The 21,725-nt window shown below is 44.2% G+C and overlaps 2 protein-coding genes across 4 annotated transcripts; one reads left to right on the forward strand and one right to left on the reverse strand.

Moving 5' to 3' along the window:
- Positions 1–3,148: 3,148 nt before the first annotated feature.
- Positions 3,149–11,341, reverse strand: CD3G (CD3g molecule). Of its 2 annotated transcripts, none has more exons than XM_021696444.1 (7): positions 11,260–11,341; positions 6,835–6,858; positions 6,130–6,357; positions 5,402–5,533; positions 4,519–4,562; positions 4,047–4,130; positions 3,149–3,403 (listed from the first exon to the last, which is right to left on the reverse strand). In XM_021696444.1, exons 1-6 carry the CDS (start codon positions 11,312–11,314, stop codon positions 4,065–4,067), a joined length of 549 nt encoding a protein of 182 aa, XP_021552119.1. In that variant the 5' UTR covers positions 11,315–11,341; the 3' UTR covers positions 3,149–3,403; positions 4,047–4,064. The 2 variants fall into 2 exon arrangements, with proteins under 2 accessions (XP_021552119.1, XP_021552120.1); XM_021696445.2 differs by having other exon boundaries at positions 4,051–4,130; positions 11,260–11,328.
- Positions 11,342–13,065: 1,724 nt separating this feature from the next.
- Positions 13,066–16,569, forward strand: CD3D (CD3d molecule). 2 transcript variants are annotated; one of them, XM_021696484.2, is made up of 5 exons: positions 13,066–13,239; positions 15,082–15,300; positions 15,759–15,890; positions 16,184–16,227; positions 16,431–16,569. In XM_021696484.2, exons 1-5 carry the CDS (start codon positions 13,185–13,187, stop codon positions 16,494–16,496), a joined length of 516 nt encoding a protein of 171 aa, XP_021552159.1. In that variant the 5' UTR covers positions 13,066–13,184; the 3' UTR covers positions 16,497–16,569. The 2 variants fall into 2 exon arrangements, with proteins under 2 accessions (XP_021552159.1, XP_044775505.1); XM_044919570.1 differs by lacking the exon at positions 15,759–15,890 and having other exon boundaries at positions 13,125–13,239; positions 16,431–16,521.
- The last annotated feature ends 5,156 nt before the right edge of the window (positions 16,570–21,725 follow it).

Here is a 21,725-nt window from a genome sequence, read left to right on the forward strand (position 1 = left end):
AATGTGGTATATACATACAATTGACTATTATTTAGCCTTAAAGAGGCTGAAATGCTAATACATGCTACAACATGGATAAACCTTGAAAACATTATGTTATGTGAAAAAAGCCAGACACAAAAGGACAAATACTGTATGATTCCACTTATATGTGGTACCTAGAATAGGCAAATTCATAGGGATAGAAAAGTAGAATAGAGGTTACCAGGGGCTGGGGGAAGGGAAGAATGGGGAATTATTGTTTAACGAGTACAGAGGTTAAGGTGATGAAAAAAGTTCTTGAAATAGTTGGTGGTGATGGTTGCACAGCATTGTGAATGTACTTAATGCCACTGAATAGTACACTTAAAATGTTTAAAATGGTAAATTTCATGTTATGTATACTTCACCACACACACATATACACACACAGAGCTCTGTGCAATCTTTGAGTGCCTGTCTTGTTCCAGCATTATACTAGTTTCTGAAGATACACTAGTAAAAAATACACAAGTCTTTTCCTTCCTGGAGCTTACAGTCTGGTGACCGTGTAACACCATTTAAAATCAATGGGAACAAAATGGATCATTCAAAAAATAGTTCTGGAATGGTTGGGTAGCTATGTGGTGTGAAAGTTAGTCAATATGTTAGGCCTTTACATTAAAATTAATTCAAGATGGATCATTCATTTAAGTGTATAATATGACACCATAAAAATGTCAGAGGAATTCATAGGAAAACTTTCTTTTTTTTTTTTTAAAGATTTTATTTATTTACTGCACAGAGAGACACAGCAAGAGAGGGAACACAAGCAGGGGGAGTGGGAGAGGGAGAAGCAGGCTTCCCGCCGAGCAGGGAGCCCGATGTGGGGCTCGATCCCAAGACCCTGGGATCATGACCTGAGCCGAAGGCAGATGCTCAACGACTGAGCCACCCAGGTGCCCCCATAGGAAAACTTTTTTAAAAGAATAATCTTTTTTAAAAAAGATTTTATTTCTTTATTTGAGAGAGAGAACAAGCAGTCAGGAGTGGCACTCCCCACTGAGCAGGGAGCCCATTGTGGGGCTCAATCCCAGGACTCTGGGATCATGACCTGAGCCAAAGAGAGATGCTTAACTGACTGAGCCACCCAGGCGCCCCTAAAAGAAAATAATCTTAAATTGGGGAAGACCTTTCTAAATAGGAAACAACCTAGAAGCCATAAAAGACCAGTGAATTCTACTATATGCAGATAAATAAAATGTACATAGAAAACCAATCATCATCAAGTCAAAGAACAAATACCAAAATTGGAATAATATCTGCAACTAATATCACAAACAAAAGATCTAATTTCCCACATATGTAAAGGGCTGTTGCAAGTCAATAAGAAAAAGATAAAAGGATATGAGCCTATATATCATGAGAAGGAAAAACACATGGTTCACTTCCATTTTTAATAAGGAAAATGTAAATTAAAACTACACTGAGATGTCATTTTTAACTTATCAGATTGGCAAAGTTCAAAAAGTAGGGAGTAAAAGGCACTCTCAATTATTGTTACTGGGAGTAAACACTGGTCCAACCTCCATGAAGTGCAATTTGGCAATATTTAATAAAATTACAAGTGCAAATACATTATGGCTTCCAAATCTCATTTATTTGTATTTGTTATGAATTGTCGTAAGTATGTTCAAAATGACATTTTCAGAAGTAAACCTATGGAACTTTAAAAACTACAAAAAGAAGACATAGGAGAAATCATCATGACCTTGAGTTTGTCAAAGATTTCTTAGGCATGACATCAAAAGCACAATCCATAAAAAAAAAAAAGGGTAAAATGGACTTCATCAAAATTAAAAATTTTTGTGCTTCAAAAGTCACCATGAAGAGAATGAAAAGACAAGCCACAGACTGGTCGATGTATTTGTAAATCATATATGTAATAAAGGACTTGTATTCAAAATATAGAAGAACTCTTTCAATTCAACAGTAAGACAAAGAAACAACCCAAATTAAAAAAAAAGATTTGAAATAGACGTTTCACTAAAGATATAAGAATGGCGGACAAGCACATGAAAAGATGTTCAACAACATTAATCATTAGGGAAATGCAAATTAAAGGTACAATAAGATACCATTTTATACCTAGAAGAATCGGCTATACGAAAAAAACAAAGTAACAGATATTGGTGAGGATAATGGAGAAACAGAAACCCTCATCCATTGCTAGTGGGAACGTAAAATGGTACAGGGAATTTCTTAAAAAGTTAAACATAAATTTGCCATACAACACAGCAATTCTTCACTCCCAGGTGTCAATCCCAGAGAAATGTAGACATGGGGTGCACACAAAGATTAGTGTGATCTTTGACATGAGATTGTCCAGCACATTTTATAATTAACAGCATATTGTATAATTCCATTTATATGAAATGTGTAGAAAAGGCAACTCTGACAGAAAAGAGATTAGTGGTTGCCTGGGGCTGAGAGTGGGAACAGGGAATGACTGCAAACAGCAGAAGAAATCTTAAGAGGGTAATGGAAATGTTCTAATGATTGTGTTGATTGCACAGCTGGGTAAATTTTGTAAAACTTACTGAGAACAGGAGAAATTGCTTAAAATGAGTGAATTTTATAGCATATAATTTATACCTCAATACAATTATTTTTAAAATGACATTTATGCAGTGTTAGTCACTACAGTATTTTAAGAGCAAAATATTGGCAGTAATATTTTGTCCATTAATAGAGGACTGATTAAATAAATCATAGTGAGTCTGTGCAATGTGGTTGCATTAAAAAAAAAAAAGGCGCTCCTTTACTTGCTGGTATGAAATAATCTTAAATTTTATTAGGTGAAAAGTGCAAGATGTATAGTATGGTACCATTTGTGTGAAAAATAGGGAAGGGAAGAATAATGTGTACCTAAGAATTTGCTTATGGAAAAAAAAAAAAGAGAGTTTGCTTACTTATGCCTAGAATACCTCTGATTTATAATACCTTATAGACCTAATAAAGATATATAAGAAACTAGTATATTGTTTGTCTCTGGAAAGGACAGCTGAATGGCTGGGGATGGAGGTGGAGGGAGACCTTCATTGTATATTTGAACCATGTAAATTATGACTTATACAGAAGGTAAATCAAAATTAGAACTTTAAAAAAGTAACATTCAAATAGAGGGGGTTATTTGACCATTTCAGTTTTCTTTTACAGAAAAATTACCTCCCAATAGGTGGCGCTCCTGCAACACCATACATATTTTTACTTTACTTTTAGTTTATTTATTTTGAGAAAAATCCAAATTTGCCCTGATGGGCTTTTCTTCTCCATTTGTCACCTTTGGGAGACTTGAATCTAGATTTAGGGCTGACCGTCTCTTTGCTAGGAGTGCTCCAAAACGTATTGCCATGTTTCTGAGAACTGTTCAAAGGGAGAACACCTGGATTGAAAAAAGAAAAAATTGGAATTGGTTCAGAAAACCAAATAATGCTTGGGTCCTGTTTTCCTGGTTGAAACTTGATTGATTGAATCAGAACTTCTGATTGATTGACTGGTTGATCAAAAGGTTAATATAGGTCAGTGGTTCGTAACGAATGCTGATTTTGCCCCAGAGGATACACTTGAAATATCTGGAGATATTTTTGATTGTTACAACTGGGGATACTACTGGGATTTGGTGGACTGAGGCCGGGGATGCTGCTAAAAACCCTACAATGCACAGGACAGTCCCCTCATGACAAGGGACTATCAGTCACCCACCCTCTCCTAAGCTTATAGCTGTTTGGAAAAAGGAGATAGACTTGGCAACAGATGGGAAGGCAGGTAAAGGAAAGGTGTTTGGTTTTTTTTTCTTCTAGAGAGTGAGAGAGAGTGAGCGAGCACTGTGGGGGAGGGGGAGAGGGAGAGGGTGAGAGAGAATCTTAAGCAGGTTCCGTGCTGAGCACAGAGCTCGGTGCGGGGCTCGAGCTCACAACCCTGAGATCATGACCTGAGCTGAAATCAAGAATCAGACACTTACCCTACTGAGCCACCCAGGCGCCCCAGGAAAGGTAATTTCTTAGAACTGGTGTAGAAGGACACACCTACTTTGAGTCCTGAGTTCAGTTTTTCCTCAATCGCTTTCCTTCAAGGTGGCCGTATTGGTCATTTTCCCGATCTCTGAGGGGCTAGAAAGGACAGCACGGTCATAAACTCATTTTCCCTCCTCCTCTGTGAATTAATTTGATGCATATTTATTGAATGCTTTTCATGTGCAAGGCTTTGGAGTGGGTGCTTCACTGTCCTGGGGGTGGAAAGAGGACAAGGAGGGTGGAGGCTCTGTATACAGTTTCTTTGTGTGTCCCTCTCTCTGTGTTCTTCAGCTTTGATCTTGACCTCAATCTCTCTCAACCTTTCTCTTCTTTTCATCCATTCTACCCAAAGTGTAACTATGTAATCATCTGGTATGCCTTAAGCAGTTCCTTATCTGTATAGTATCCTCTGAATAACTTGTCCCCCATCCCCCAATTGTACTTCTAACTGTAGCAATGTCTCTTTCATTCTCCCTTCCCTTACCTGGTAAAGCTGGTCATTGGACAACAGAGTCTGCTTGTCTGAAGCTACAAAAAATAAAATAAAATAAGATACGCAAGGTAGAATGGTGAAGAAATTGGGTTATATTCACAGCACTAAATAGCAGTAAGAGTGAAATACATCTACATACAACAAGGCGGAAAGATCTCACAGGCATGTTTTTTTGAGTAACAGAGGCACACACACAAGAGCACTTCTGGAGTCCACTGACATAAGGAGTGAAAACAGGCAAAATTAATCAACGTTCTTAGAAGTCAGGCTAGTACTCGCTTTGGGGGATAGGTACAGGCTGGAACTGACCACAAGGGGGACGTCTAGGGTGTGGGTAATATTCTCTTTCTTAAACTGGGTGTTGGATTCATGGGTGTGTTTGCTTGTTTAGCTGTATGCTTGTCATTCATGCATGTTTCTCTCTGTAGGTTTTGGTTCAGTTAAAGAGTTTTTTTTTTTTTTTAAAGATTTTATTTATTTATTTGACAGAGAAAGACACAGCGAGAGGGAACACAAGCAGGAGGGAGTGGGAGAGGGAGAAGCAGGCTCCCCGCCGAGCAGGGAGCCCGATGCGGGACTCCATCCAGGGACTCCAGGATCATGACCTGAGCCGAAGGCAGTCGCTTAACCAACTGAGCCACCCAGGCGCCCCAGTTAAAGAGTTTTTTTAAAAAATCAGAGGAATCGGAGGAAAATCAGAGGGAGGTGGATCTCGAGACAGGTAATTATGCTGTGGACACACCAGTGTCCTTTACACCCAATTGGGCTAGATGGCAATACATGCCCACCTCATCTCTTCTATTGGGTCTATTTGGTAGGAAGGAAACTCAGGGTCCCAGGTGGTCTCATCCCTTACTGAGGAACATTCTTTTACCTCTTGACTGGCGAACTCCATCCTGTCCAGCAATGAAGTAAACCCCGACAGCAAGGAAGGAAATGCTGATGATTTCAGCGAAGACAAAGCCAGATACAGTGCCTGCATTCAGGTCAATGCAGTTCTGACACACTGTGGGGAAAGGGAGGGACAATACTCCGTCAGGGTGTGAAAGTGGTTCTTCTGAATCTTTTACTCTTGCCTACACGTGCTAATGCCTCCATTTGGGGTAGCAGATTCCTCTCTCTGTGCAAGGTATGGTAAGGGAATTGCCTGGGAAGATCTCTGGACTAAGAATGCAATACACTTGATATCCCTCTGTCCCCCAGGCATCCTAGGGAAGCCTATATAGTCTGACCACCAGGAACTATGTGAAATAGAAGGAAGATCAGATCCCTTTCTCCGTGGTCAACTGCCTTCTACATTTCGTTGCTGCTCACCTTATAATCCCCTCTGTCTCCCTGGGCTACCCCAACTCAGTTTATATAAATAGCTGACTGCTCCAATCCATGAAGGCCTATCCAAAATTAAACCAGGCTTTACAGGACTGGTTATGCTTTTCCAAGAAGATGGGGGAACTGTCTTGTTATATTCAAAAAGAGGCACGCTGAGATTAAGAGAACGAGAACCACTGAGTGTCTCTTCCCACACTCACCAGGGATAGGAAGCCCACCAGAACAGCAGTACTGCTTAATTGGACAACAAACAAACCGAAGGGGATTACATACTTCTGTAATATACTTGGAGTGGTTTTGAAATGTTCTTTGATCCTTGACACTGATATATCCCTTGAGGGTCCTTGATACTGCTTCCCAGATCAAACTTGTTTTTATTTTTATGCGACGAAGTTGTTGCCTTCCCGTCTTTAAACCATGTGACATTTGTGTCTTGTGAGTCACAAATCAGAAATACCAAACCATCTTCTCGATTGTCATCTACTTTTACCACAGGAACTTCTGAAAAGGGAAAAGCCACTGTCCGTTAAGGATCTTTCCTCTGAAATTTTCCCTGCCCCAAGATATCACAACAAGACCATTTGTAGTGGTGGTTCTCAAACTTTAATGTGCACATGGACCACATGGGAAATCTGGTGAGAATTTCAGATTCTATTTAGTAGTTCTGGGAAGGAGATGAAATGGGGCATTTCTAACATGATGCCAATGGTGTTGGTTCATGGGTCCCACTTTGAATAATGCCTAGCTGCTGGGGTCCTGTTTCTACTTGAAGAACTAGAGAGTTAATTGTTTGGCTACAGGAAAGGTGCCCAGAAAGGTCATGACTGGCCACTCATTTGGTTGACAATGAGAGGTTTGCTATTATCCCTTATCATCCCATCCCCTCTGTCACTCAGTCCTATAGGACTATTAGCATAGGAACCATATTTCTGTGAATTTTCTCAGCGTTTGAGGATGTAAAGCAGCCATTCAGCCTACCTTGTTTCTTCTGGGCTATAGTACCTGTAGAGACAGAAGAGAGACAGAGGATCAGCTGGGCATAGAGTTGTCCAGATGCCCTGAGGTATCATTTCCTTGGTCATTCGAGGCCAAGATAGATTAGATATCCTAATCTCGGAGAATGGGTAGTATCTAGACTTACTTCCCTGGGTTGTAGCCTACATCACCAAATTGAATTCAGGGTGTTGTATAATAAAGAATTTGTCTGGTCTTTGTCATGGATTCCTAGGAGGGAGTTTCTAAACCCTTGGAATTTCATGAGTGATAGGGGTGTCTTTTTTATTCTTGGCGGGCTTTTATTTTTTTTTTTAAGATTTGTTTATTTATTTGAGAGAAAGCACGAGAGAGCACATGAGGGGGAGAGGGCTTGAGGGAGAGGGAGAGAGAGAGAAGCAGACTCCCTGCTGAGTACGGAGCCCCACTCACCCTGAGATCATGATACGAGCCAAAATCAAAAGTTGGACGCTCAATGGACTGAGTCACTCAGATGCCCCTTGGTGGGCTTTTGGACCATACATGAATTTGTTTTACGAGATGACTCAGGATGGGGCTGGTCAAGACCTGTGTAATCTGGGAATTTGAGCCCTGGGAGGGGAAGGGAGCTGGAGATCGAGTCCAGTCACATGGCCAATAATTCAATTATACCTATGTCATGAAACCCCAATAAAAACTCAGTGGAGGGGCACCTGGGTGGCTCAGTTGGTTAAGTGTCTGCCTTCAACTCAGGTCATGATCCCAGGGTCCTGGGATCAAGCCCTGCATTGGGCCCCCTTCTCAGTGGGGAATCTGCTTCTCCCTCTCCCTCTGCCTGCCACTCCCCCTGCTCGTTCTCTCTCTCTCTCTGTCAAATAAATAAATAAAATCTTAAAAAAACAAAACAAAACAAAACTCAGTGGAGGGGTCCCTGGGTGGCTCAGTTGGTTGAATATCTAACTCTTGGTTTTGGCTCAGGTCATGATCTCTGGGTGGTGAGATCAAGCCCCGTGTTGGACTTTGTGCTGGGCGCAGAGGCTGCTTGAGATTCTCACCCTCTCTCTCTGCCCCTCCCCCTGCTCCCTCTTTCTCTTAAAAAAAAACAAACAAAACACCTCAGTGGAGCTTCCTGGTTGGTGAATGCATCAATGTACCAGGAGGGTGATATATTCTGATTCCACAGGGAGAGAGCACAGGAGCTCTGTGTTCAGGGCCCTCTCAGACCTCACCTTATGTGTCTCTTCATTTGGAAAATCCTGATTTTATTTTTTATAATTAAACTGTAATAATAAAGGGGTGCCTGGATGGCTCAGTCATTAAGCATCTGCCTTCAGCTCAGGTCGTGGTCCTGAAGTTCTGGGATTGAGCCCCGCATTGGGCTCCCTGCTCAGCAAAGAGCTTGCCTCTCCTTCTGCCCCTCACCCTGCTCGTGCTCTCTCGCTCTCTCTCAAATAAATAAATAAATAAATAAATCTTTAAAAAAAATCTGAACTGTAATAGTAAATATGGTGCTTTCCCGAGTTTTGTGAGTTGTTCTAACAAATTGTCAAATCTGGGAACCCTCCAGATTTGTACCCAGTTTGTCAGAAGTGTAGGTGGTATAGGAAGCCCTGAACTTGTACCTGGAACTTAAAGTGAGGGCATTCTTGTTGGGCACAGTGCCCTTGACCTGTGGGGTCTGATGTTAACTCCGGATGGTTAGCATTAGAACTATACTGCAATATACATAAAGGTATTGCCTGTTACAGTCTAGCATGCTCTGTTTTTTTTAGCAGCTAAAGCTCTGGCAAAAAGTGGGGTTACACTAACTAAAGACTTCTAAAATCCTCAGCCTTGGTGATCCATTTTTTGTAGGAACCTTGGACATCCTAGGGGAGGTAGCTATTCAATAGCCCTCAGATCTGTGTCAAAACTCAGAGTAGTAGAGTTGCACTGGTAGATGTACTACAGAGAACTAGCACCGGAATTCAGTTCAATTGGATCGAATGCAAACATTTACCATGCACTATGATGTACCTGGCATGATTAAGCAATGTGAAAAGACAAATGTGGTGATACAAAGAACTAACTCGCTGCTTCCAAAGAGTTTACAATGAAGTAGGAAAAATAAATACACATGTAATTAATATAATAGAACTTAGAAATTATCTTTAGTACTCATGTGAATGCATTTGAAAGGGGCTAGAAGCTATTGATTTTGCCCCAGTGTCAGGGACAGGGAAAACTTAACAGAGAAGGTGACATTTGGTTGGGCCTTGAATGATTAGGTATTCACCGGACAGAGAAAGGCATCCTGGGGAGAAAGAATAGCTGAGCAAAGACACAGGTTGGAAAAGGACAGAGAGGTAGTGTGTCTAGAGGTGGAGTGTGTGATGGGGACAGATGAAGCATGAATCAGAGTACGAAGGGAAAAAAAGTATGATGGAAACAGTTGGAAGGAGTCAGTTGTTTTAGAACCTCTTGCAGGACTGAACTGATTATTAATAGTACCTAGCATAGTGTTTGGAACATGGTAGGAGCTTTATATTTGCTGAATGAGTGCATGAATGAATGAATGAGTGAATAAAAGAAAAAAAAGGCAAGGCAAACAGTTATGCAGATTTCTCACCAGCGGTTCTCCCTGACCACCTGATCATCATGGAGGAACAAAGAGGCCCCTCGTTCTAACTCCGATTCTATAGGAGAGAGGGTCCAACTGATTGCTGACATCCTTTAATTTTGTTTCTCTGAGTCTTCTTTCTTTTTAGGATTTGAGAGCTCTTGTATCCAAATTTCCTAGGTTGACGTGTAAGAGGACAGAGCCCATAGGAAGGAGGCATCCTCCAAGTTCACACAGCTCATAGGTGGCTGAGCTGGACCCAGAGCTCAGGTTTCTGTTGCTCTTTCTGCTATATCTATCTGCCTCACACAGGCTTTCAGCCCTGCCCCTCTACCTGTGTGATCTTTAGTGGCTCTTTTCCCATTTCCTGCAGAAATCATTCTAAACTCTCACTATCCTCCTCAAGTCCCCCACTCAGCGATCACCCAGCTCAGTTTCAGCAAGCGACATCGTCTGCCACTTAGGTCGTTGAGAACGTAGATGCTGTAATGATCCTCTCCAGCTTCCTGCCCATATACACGCCTACCCATGGCCAAAGCCATTTGCACTTAATTTCTCCTCATCTCAGAGGGTAAGTTTGCCCTCTCCTCTGTGTCCTCAATCCCACTCTTGACTCCATCCTTTCAACATCAACTCCCGGAACTTACTCTCTATGTTTTCCTTTAGCCTAGAAATGTGCTCACATTTCTCTCACACTCAAAAATATTTCATCTTAGATCCCATTTCCTTTTCTACTTACCCTCAAACTCTCTTCTCTTCTCATCCAAACGTCTTTAAAAATAGTCTGTACTTGGTGTACCAAGTATTAATCACCCGCCCTCACCTTCTACACATTTCTATTCGGTTTCCACTCATACTACCCCATTGAAAGTGTTATAAATCATCCATGGCCTTTATTTTGCCAAATCCCACGGGCTTAAACTTTTAAACATATTCTTCTATCAGCAGGACGTCTCTATAATATTTCATTATTGGTGATTCTTTCCTTCTGGAAGCTCTCTACTCCCTTGGTTTCTATGGTATTGCACTCATCTGATTATCCCAGCTCTTTGATCGTCCTCTTATCTCTTTTCTGAGATGTTTTCCTCTAACTACCCTTTAAAGGTTAATATCCTCTCAGTTCCATCCTCAGCCCCTCTTCCTCACATCTCACGTAGTACTTGTATGATTTCAACAACTTTTGTGGTTTTAGCTTCCCCCAGTGTGTGGAGAACCATTTCTAGTCCAGATTCCGGGCATCGACCCGGTTCATCCACTTCCTCTTGCTTATTTCCAACAGAATATTCATATAGGCGTCCTATATTGCACCTTTTACTCAGTCTGGTGACACTGAAGCTTATTTCTCCAATTAGACTATAAGCTCGCTAGGGCAGAAGCTTTTTATTCATCCTTATATCTTCCTAGCCTATCATGTAATAGGATCTCACTCATATTTGTTGATCAGTTGACCAACTGGCCAACTGAGTGAGTGAATGCCTTATAGGTCTCCTCCTAACTCCAGCTCTGAGTTAAGGAACACATATTTTCTCTTTTCAGGTTCCTGGCCTGTGTCCCTTTGGGCTACAAGCAACCTAAGATGGCGGCATCTGGGTCCTCCCTCTAGCCAGTAAAGTCCTTTGATTTCATTTCTTAAGAGACAAGGACCCCAGCTCTCCCATGGTACACTGCTTCTCTCTAAGAGAGAACAATAAGAGGCTTCATTTTTGCCCTTCCTTCTCAGAATTCTAGTGCGACAGCTGAGGTAGGCTTGAGGTTAGAGATCCCAATACCCTTCCTCTCCCTGTAATGATCTCTTCCCCTGAGCCTTTCTCCGGACTGCCAGAACCCCGTACCTTGAAGAAGAGTGACAGCCAAGATGAGGCCAGTCAGATACTTCCCCAGCTCCATGTCAGTCTCTGCCTTTCCTCCCGAAGAAGCACTAAGCAACTCCCAGCAGCCAGCCTGCCTTAGAGCAGCTAGTCTGGCCCCGCCCAGCATCATTCAGGCTGGGGCCCCTGAGAGAAGGCACGAATCCGGAGCCACCACCCTCTACTTCAAATGTGGGCAGCGAGGGGCCTCAGCAAGACTGCAGGTGCATATGTATCTTGCTTTCTGTGAAGGAGTAGAGAATGGAAGAGCTGGGGTCCTTGTCTCTTAAGAAATGAAATCAAAGGACTTGGCAGAGAGTGATGGATCCCCATCTCAGAGACAGCTTGCACAGAAAAACCCCTTGGGTTCTGGGTAGGAGATGGCTTGGGCCCATTTCCTCATGAGAGGGGTAAACATCTCTGCCACCGCTGGTTGCTAGGATGTCAGCTGGTTGTTGCTTCTTGCTAGAACTAATGAATTTAAGTGAGAACACTCATGTGTGCAAGGCTGGAGCTCTGAGCAGAAAACCACCACAGTCCAGGCCCTTGTTCAGGAATTTTTCACTGCTCTTTTGAGACAAGATCATCAAAAAGGTGCCTGCCTGGACAAGAATAGGCAGGACAATTGCAATGAGATAAGCCCTACATTTCTAGGGGCCAGAGCCTGAGCTGAGTTTCCAGGATCTTAGGCCCCTGTCTTCCTCAGCCGGTCCATCAGTGAGTCAACAAAAATCTGCAGACCTCTCGTTACGTGCCAGGCACAAGCCAGGTGGTGGAGCTACAGAAGGCAGCAAGACATATGCTATCTCTGCCCTCAGGTAAATTACAGTCCAACTCCAGGGGTGTACAGAGTTTGGATCCCCATAGGCCACAGGGGAGAAAAGTCCACTTGTCTCCTGGGGAGGCTCAATCATACTCTGCCTGTGAGTCAATCATACTGTTATTAATAACTATCTCTTGGGGCGCCTGGGTGGCTCAGTCGTTAAGCGTCTGCCTTCGGCTCAGGTCATGATCCCAGCGTCCTGGGATCGAGCCCCGCATCGGGCTCCCTGCTCCGCAGGAAGCCTGCTTCTCCCTCTCCCACTCCCCCTGCTCGTGTTCCCTCTCTCACTGTGTCTTTCTCTCTCAAATAAATAAATAAAATCTTTAAAAACAAAAACAAAAACAACCTATCTCTTATTGAGCAAATGTGATATATCTCACGCACTAGGCAAACTTTTTGTCCGAATCCTTATTGGGATACTGAGGAAATCAGGCTCTGAAAAATTCCATAACTGGCCCAGGGCCAGTGGGTAGGCAGTATTGGAGCTGGGATTCAAATGTCTGGTTTGTGAGGCTCCAAAGCCCAACCTCTCACTGGTAAGAAGCTACTTAGTCTGGTGTCCAGGCTGCCCAAGGAGGACCTTGGGCAGGGTCCCAAGAAAGACCAGAAATGGGAGGAACCTTGCTGGTATGGCTTATGGGATGGGGCTCACACTTTACCTCAAGGGTTTTGAGAGCTGGCAGTTTTCAGGGGGTGACTAAATGTAGTTACACTGTTGACAAAAACTCTGAAATTACTGGTTTTCATCCGTGACTCGGGAAAGAACATCCTAAATCTTCTTTTACTTCCTAGAGGTCTAGGCAATCTTTTCCACATTCTCTGCTCTCTCTTCCACCTCATCCCCAAGCTCAGTGCTCGGAGAAAGAGCAATTTGCACCTGCTTCCTTCCTACCCCACCCCCAGTCTACCCCTACCCTGACAGTCTCCCATGATCAACGGCAGAGAGCAGAGAAATAGGCGTCTTCTGGTTCCTCCCCGCCCCTTTACTTTTTCCGGGTACCCGTGAGTCAGTTGGGGGAGGGCATCTCTCACCCTGGCTGATAGTTCTGTGACCTGGGTCTACCTACTGAAGGAATTCTGCTGGAAAATGGAACACTGTAGGTTTCTGGCTGGCGTGATACTGGCTGTCCTTCTCTCCCAAGGTAAGGCTTCTCCAGGTGGTGGGGGCATCTTGGAGAAGGGACCTGAGAGGGACATTAGCACCTGGACTGAGCCCCACTTGAAAGTCCTTCTCAATGCTAGCTTTACTTCACCAGGCAGAGTTGTCAAGGAGGGCAGGGTTGGGATGTAGCACAGGGTTTGGGCTTGGGAAACAGGCTCTTGGCTTTGACTGAGTCCAGCTAGGTGAACATGTTGGCCTTGAATGTCTCTCTAAAGGCCTTAGGCCAGAGATCTGCAGGAAATGTGCAGTCTGCGGGGGCCTGAGCCTAGGGCTGGTAAGGGAGCACTATTCCTTCTAAGACGGAGAGTCTCTGGGATCTAGGACTCTTAGTCATTTGGCCATCATTTGTCACCACCAGGAGCCATGGCCCAGTACTCAGGGGGATGTTTTAAGAGAAAGTTACCTTTAGGTGGAGAAGGAAGGAGGGTAGATCTGGAGTGGTAGGATGATCAACTCATCTTGGTTTGCCTGGTGTTAAAACTGATAGTGCTTTGTCCCAGAAACCCCTCAATCTCAGGCAAACTGGGATAAATGCTTTGGGATATTCAGGATTTCCAATGGAAAGAGATCCCCATGGAAGGCGTGGCTGTAGGATGTGAAGCATCTGATGTACATGTATCTTCCTGAGATACACTCATATAATCTTGGCCTGCTTGAGACACATGAGAAATAGCTCTTTTGGGGATTTTCCAGAGGATGTTCTTGTATTCAAATTGGTAACTGAATATGAATTCAGGGAAAATCTGGATTCCACTTTTCCCTGGGATTGGAGACACAGATCCCCTCTGTGGGCTATGGAGATGCTCTCAGTCAAAAAAATCCAGTGGATCTAGAGAGGTGCTGTGCATACCTCCAGCCCTTAAGCTCCCTATAAGTCTTGACTTGTATGGAGCCCCAGGAATGAATTTGATAAAAAAATTTTTTCTACCTCCCTCCCCTTAAGCAAGGGTAGAACAACTAAAAATCTTTACATGAGATTTGCCCTGGGTCTCCTTCTGGAATAATTCATACCAGCTTCTCTCCTACTCCAACCATCACCGGTCCCGGGAAAGACTTTAGTAGTGAGAGTCCCATTCTCTTGGTAGTTGGGGCAGGGGCAAAGAGGGAGGGAAAAGGATGAGAAGTTGAAGTGGGAGGATTGTAGATGGCTGGGAAGTAGAATTAGAAGTTTTGTTGGAGGGGCACCTGGGTGGCTTAGTCAGTTCAACGTCTGCCTTCGGCTCAGGTCATGATCTCAGGGTAAAGGGATTGAGCTCCTCGTGGAACCCCTCGTCGAGCCCCTCCTTGGGCTCCCTGCTCAGCAGGGAGGCTGCTTCTCCCTCTGCCCCTCCCCCTCCCCCCCTGCTCCTTTTCTCTCTGTCTCAAATAAATAAATAAAATCTTAAAAAAAAATAGTTTTGTTGGAGAACAAATGTGGCCATCTCCAATCAAGGAACGTTCTTCTGCCTTTCCATATCTCTTGGGTGCTTCAGCAGTCTACACTCCCCTTCTACTTCTAATCAGTGGTCTGAACTCATTTCCAGGAAGGTTCTTGGATCCGCCCAGCTCTACGATTTCCTCTTTTGCTCCATGTCCATCAGGGTCTGTGCTCTGCTCGGACTGAATCCTTGCATCCTTCCTGGCCCCGGCAGTTCATGGGGAGCCTCCCAAAGCCTTTTTCTTGTGACTTCTGTCTCTCTCACTAAACCATAAATTGTCCTAGACTTAGAAAGTGGTCCTTTTTAAGTATAAACCTCAGCAGCATAAGGCATCTGCTGCAGACCAAACAGCTGGCTGCAATCATGGTTGGGTTTTGTTGTTGTTGTTGTTGTTTGCCCTGTAGTGAGCCCCTACAACGTAATCGTGGAGGAACTTGAGGACAAGGTGTTCCTGAATTGCAATACCAGTATCATTCTGGTAGAGGGAATGAGGGGAACACCATTCCCACATGATAAAATGTGGAACTTGGGAAAACGCATCCTGGACCCACGAGGAATGTATCGGTGCAAGGGGACAGATGAACAAGATGACAAAACACCTTATATGCAAGTATATTATCGAAGTATGTGCCTTCTGGACCCTTTGGGTTGAAATGAATGGGACCTCTGGATATGAGAACCTTATAGCCAGAGGGGACTGTGGTGGACCAACCTGTTCTCTAAACAAAGTGGGGGTCACTCTTGTAATGGGAGGAGCCAGACTTTGGAGCTTAACTAATGGAAAAAACAGCAGGGGCCTTATGACTCAAGCAGTAGAGCCTTGGTTGGGAGAGTGGCTTGGCCTTGCTGCCTTGCTGCCTTGTCTACATTCTTACAAAGCTGATACTGCTTCTTGACTCTTCTCAGGGATTCCTTGGGATTAAGGGCAGAGGGGGATGTAGCCAGGGCATCAGCAGGCCTTTCTCCAGGTATCTTACTGCAGTTTAGGTCTTGGTGTGAGGTCCTGGGTTGCCCTAGGAGGCAGAGATGGTTGCTGGTCTTGAAGGCTCTCCAGCTCTCCTCTGGCCCCTCTTCCCCTCAGTGTGTCAGAACTGTGTGGAGCTGGACTCAGCCACCCTGGCTGGTATCGTCATCACTGACATAATCGCCACTCTGCTCCTTGCTTTGGGAGTTTATTGCTTTGTTGGACATGAGACTGGAAGGCTCTCTAAGGGTAAGTGGATGGGACAGAGTGTGTGTGCGTGTATGCATGCACATGTATGTTGTGGGTGTGGGTATGAGTGTGCACCTGCTAAGACCGGGGCTGGCAGTGGGTTGTGTCTCATGTGGGAGTCACTCTCGCATCTCCTAAGGACTCCTAAAACTGGTTATTGGAAGACTTGTGCCCATATTGCCCATGCAGACTTCTGAGGGTACAGCAGGCTGTAGTCCTCCTGCCGTGGTCATGGGGTCTCAATGTCCCATCCTCCTAGGCCCTTGATGACTCTTTCCCCCTGTTTCTTCTAGCCGCTGACTCTCAAGTTCTGTTGGAAAATGACCAGCTCTATCAGGTGAGCCCTAAAGGGAAAGAGACATGAATGGGAGGGGGTGAAGAGCCTGACGCTAGGTGTTATGTGTAAGGATGAAAGGTCCTAGTGGGGAACTCATCACTGGCGGGGCTGGAAAACTCAGGCATGGGCTCTCATCTCTGGGGCCTACTGGGGTCTTCCCTGGAGAAACTGACCCTGCCTCACTGTTCCCTCTCACCTCCTAGCCCCTTCGAGATCGGAATGATGCTCAGTACAGTCATCTTGGTGAAAACTGGCCTCGGAAGAAGTGAACCCGAGACCGGTGGTTTATGGGAGTATCGACTGTACCTTCTTCCCTTGCTCAGCCAATAAAGATGTCTTCTTCCACTCAGCAGGTGCCTGGACTTTTCAAGGCTCTCGGGCAAGGCATGGGAGTTGTTCTGCCTTGGCTGGACCCTTGCCTTCCCTGTCCACCTCTGTCCTTCCTTCACTGCTTCCATTCCTCTGCCCCAGATGGACAGTGTGATGGGCAGTCTCTCACGCCATTCTGGCCCACTGGTGTTTCTGGCCCGGTGGGCTCCCTGGGGATGGGGTCTGCTCCACCACACTCCCTCAGATACTTGTTGCCTCCAGCCCCCTATTACAGCCCCTGAAGGGCTTTGGTTTCCTTACCACAGTTGAGGGCGGGCTGCTATGTTTACAGACCCAGCCACACAGAAGTTTCCATGACATCATGAGCAGAGGAGGTGAAAACATCAAGGGCCCAGGAGATCACTCCTTTTTTTTTTTTTTTAAAGATTTTATTTATTTATTTTATTTATTTGACGGAGAGAGACACAGCGAGAGAAGGAACACAAGCAGGGGGAGTGGGAGAGGGAGAAGCAGGCTTCCCGCTGAGTGGGGAGCCCGATGTGGGGCTCGATCCCAGGACCCTGGGATCATGACCTGAGCTGAAGGCAGACGCTTAACGACTGAGACACCCAGGCGCCCCCCAGGAGGTCACTTCTTATCAAGACTTGGAGAGCATGTGCGACAAAGTCCCACTTCTGCTAAGGGGCTGGCCTTGGCTTTATGACCCCCATGGAGTGGTAGCCACTAGCTGTGAGGAGGTTTCAATGTAGAGGCCCGTTCAGGAACCTTTACTCCTGTAGAGAAGGTACCATTCACCTTCCTCTCCTCGGAATCTGCCCTGTCCCGCCCCTGTCCTCTGCATGGTAAACTAACACCAGAAACTCTTCATTACCCTTCCTCACCCGCTTGGAAAACTGGAATTGGGGAGTGGACAGGGGCTTGGGATATTTTCAATGGATGTCATCTTCAGCTAGTGGGTTGGTGGTGGTTCTGAAACCTTGGGAGCCTGAAGGATTTATTAAAAACATAGACACTTGGGCTCCACTCTAGGCATGTAGCCCCCAGGTGATTCTGAAGCAGCCCCAATATAGAGAGTCTCTGGTTTAGAGGAAGAACTGAGGCCATTAAAGCTTTCGTGTCCTTTATGCTCGTTCTTGTCTACCAACCCCTCCTTTTGTTCTCTGAGTTATGGTAACTGAAAGAACTTTGGGACAGTTTTTTTTTTTTTTAATTTATTATTTTTTTTAAAGATTTTATTTATTTATTTGACAGAGAGAGAGAGCGAGAGAGGGAACATAAGCAGGGGGAGTGGGAGAGGGAGAAGCAGGCTTCCCGCCGAGCAGGGAGCCCGATGCGGGGCTCGATCCCAGGACCCTGGGATCATGACCTGAGCCGAAGGCAGACGCTTAACGACTGAGCCACCCAGGCGCCCTTCGGGACAGTTTAATAAGAGTGGGAGTTTCCAAGACCAAGGTTCCCAAAGTGGGAAAGAAAGAATGAACAACCACACAGCCAGAGATCTGGATGATTCTGCCCACTATTTTCCTGAGCTATACACAGATGCTGATTTTGTTAGAGACAGAATGAACTTCCAATGTACACAGGCTTCATTCGTGGTTATGGCTTTTCACCCTTTACATCCCTAGGACTGGAGTCCTTTGCAGCCTGCCTCCCGCTTTCCACATTGGATCCCTCCGCCTTGGGGAACTTTCCGGTGACTTCTGCTGCACCCAGTACTTGTCTCCTTCCAACACCCTGCACACTTCCCTTCACCTTGTAGTCCTTGTAGGTTCTTATATCCCCCCATACCTCTCACTAGTTCTCAACATTGCATGCACTTGGGAATCTCCAGAGCTTCTGATTATCTTGGGCAAAGGCATCAGGACTTTCGAAATGGCTTAAGGTGATTCCATGGTGAAGCCAAGGTTGAGAAAACTGCCCTCCACCTGAGCCCTTCTGGAAACTTGTGTCCTTTGGTTCTCTTTTTTTGTTTTTAAAGTTATTTATTTATTTCTTTATCAGAGAGAGAAAGAGAGAGCAAGAGAGCACAAGCAGGGGGAGTGGCAAAGGAAGAAGCAGGCTCCCCGCTGAGCAAGGAGCCCAATGAGGGACTCGATCCCAGGACCCTGCAATGATGACCTGAGCCGAAGGCAGACGCTTAACTGACTGAGCCACCCGGGTGTCCCTCTTTTTCTGTGCTTTTAATAAACAGCTTTACTGGGGCGCATGGGTGGCTCTGACATTTGAGTGTGCGACTCTTAATTTTGGCTCAGGTCATGATCTCAGGGTTGTGAGATCGAGACCCGTGTTGGGCTCTGCACTCAGTGGGGAGTCTGCTTGAGATTCTCTCTCTTCCTCTCCCTCTGCCTCTCTCCCTACACACACACTCTCTCTCTCAAATAAATAAATCAATCTTAAAAAAAAATAGCTTTACTGAGGTAAATTGACAGGAATAAACTACATATATTTAAAGTATAAAATGTGATGTTTTGGGGCGCCTGGGTGGCTCAGTTGGTTGGGCGACTGCCTTCGGCTAGGGTCATGATCCCGGAGTCCCCGGATCGAGTCCCGCGTTGGACTCCCTGCTCGGCGGGGAGTCTGCTTTGTCTTCTGACCCTATCCCCTCTCATGTGTTCTCTCTCTCATTCTCTCTCTGTCAAATAAATAAATAAAATCTTAAAAAAAAAATAAAATAAAATGTGATGTTTTGTCATATGTATACACTCGTGAGACATCACCACAATAAAGGTAGTGAAGATATCCAACACCCTGAACAGTTTCCTTGTGCCCCTTTGCCTGCAATCCCTCCCTTATCCCTCTACCCTCCAGGCAACCACTGATCTGCTCTGTCATTATAGATTAGTTTTTGTTTTTCTAGATTTTTATTTACATAAGTATACTAATGTAACATGTACCCTTTTTTGGTCTGGCTTCTTACACCTCAGCATAATTATTTTGAGATTCATACATCTTGGTACATCTACAATATTTTATTCCTTTATACTGTCCAGTAGTACTCCATTGTATGGATATACCACAGGATATTTATCTATTCACTTGTTGATATTCTTTTGGATTATTTCCTGGTTTGGGCTATTACAAATAAAGCTGTCATGAACATTCACATATAAGTTATTGTGTGGACATATATTTTTATTTCTGTTGGATAAATACTCAGGAGTGGATAGGCTGAGATGCAACTTCAAAAGAAAGCAGTTTGGCTATTCTAGGTCTTTTGTAATTCCATGTGAATTAGCTTCTCAGTTACTACAAAATGCCTGCTGGGATTTTGATCAGGACTGTGTTGAATTTATAGATCTGCTTGGGGAGACTCAACATCTTAATGATATTGACTCTGCCAATCCACAAACACATCTTTTGTCAGATTTATCCCTTAAGTATTTTATATTTTTTTATGCTCTTTTATATGGTATTTCTAAACTTTCAATCTCCAATTGTTCATTGATAGTATAGAAATATAGTTGTTTTGTATATTGATCCTGTACCCTGAAAACTTCCTAAATTCACATATTAATTATAGTACCACTTTTTTTTTTTTGTAAAGCCCATCAGAATTTCTACATAATGATCATGTTGCTTGTGAATAAAGACAGTTTAACTTTTCCATTTCCAGTCTGGATGTATTTTACTTCTGTTCCTTGGCTTATTGCAGTGGCTAGAAACCTCCAGTACAATGTTGAATAGAAGAGAAGTGAGGATGTTTTTGCCTTATTTGTGATCTTAGGGGGAAACATTGTCTTTCATCATTAAGGATGATATTCGCCATAGGTTTTTCTTAGATGCTCTTTAACAGATTGAGGATATTCCGTTCTCTTTCTAGTTTGCTGGGGATTTTTAGTAAAAATAGTTGAGTATTGTCAAATGCTTTTTCTGCATCCGCTGAGATGATTATATGGTTTTACTTCTTTAGTCGGTTAATATGATAAATTACATTGGGGGCATGATTTGTTGCACCGAACCTACATTCCTGAAATAAACTGTTCTTGGTCATTATGTATTATTCTTTATTATATATATATATATATATATATATATATATATATTTTAAAAGATTTATTTATTTATTTGACAGAGAGAGAGAACGAGAGAGGGAACACAAGGAGGGGGAGTGGGAGACGGAGAAGCAGGCTACCTGCTGAGCAGGGAGCCTGATGCGGGGCTCGATCCCAGGACCTGAGTCGAAGGCAAAGGCTTAATGACTGAGCCACCCAGGCGCACCACCCCCTTTCTTAAGTAAAGTCTACCCCCAACGTGGGGCTGGAACTCACGACCCCAAGATCAAGAGTTGCATGCTCCACTGACCGAGCCAGCCGGGTGGCCCTATTCTTTTTTTTTCTTTTTATATATTATTAGATTAAATTAGTTAAAATTTAGTGAAGAATTTTTGCATCTATTCATAAGGAATATTTGTCTGCAGTTTTTTTTTTCTTGTAATGTTTTTGCCTGTTTTATTTTACTTTTTAAATTTTATTTATTTGACAGAGAGAGACACAGCAAGAGAGGGAACACAAGCAGGGAGAGTGGGAGGGGGAGAAGCAGGTTTCCCCGCGGAGCAGGGAGCCTGATGCGGGGCTCGATCCCAGGACCCTGGGATCATGACCTGAGCTGAAGGCAGACGCTTAACAACTGAGCCATCCAGGCACCCCTGTTTTTGCCTGGTTTTGACATCAGGGTTTGTCATTAGGGTTCTCTAGAGAAACAGAACCAACACAATGTGTATGTAGGAGATGGAAGAGAGAGAAGGAAGGGAGGGAAGAGAGGAGAGAGAGAGAGAGTTTTATTTTATTTTATTTTTGTCTCCCCTGAGCACTTAGCACAGTGCTGGTCTGCGACATGAGTGATGAGAAAAGCACTCGCTGCAGGAGTGCCTAAGTGATTAAATACAGAACTTGAAAGCCAGGAAACCCGAGGGCATTCTTTATGATCACTGTCAGCACCGGCACTGGGTAGCTGTTCAGAGCGTTGGAGTTGGACAGTCCTGCCTGTTCATTCCTGCTCCCTCACTCACTAGCTGTGCAACTTGGGCAAATAACTTAACCTCTCTGAGTCTCTGTAGCCTCATCTGTAAAAGGAGGACACCATCCATCTTGTCTGCTTTGTTGCGCTAAGGATTAAATGAGATAAGGCATGGAAAGTGCTGAGGGTGATTTCTAGAGCCTAGTCAGTTC

This window comes from Neomonachus schauinslandi, chromosome 11, assembly GCF_002201575.2.
Source record: "Neomonachus schauinslandi chromosome 11, ASM220157v2, whole genome shotgun sequence".
NCBI classification, from domain to species: domain Eukaryota; kingdom Metazoa; phylum Chordata; class Mammalia; order Carnivora; family Phocidae; genus Neomonachus; species Neomonachus schauinslandi.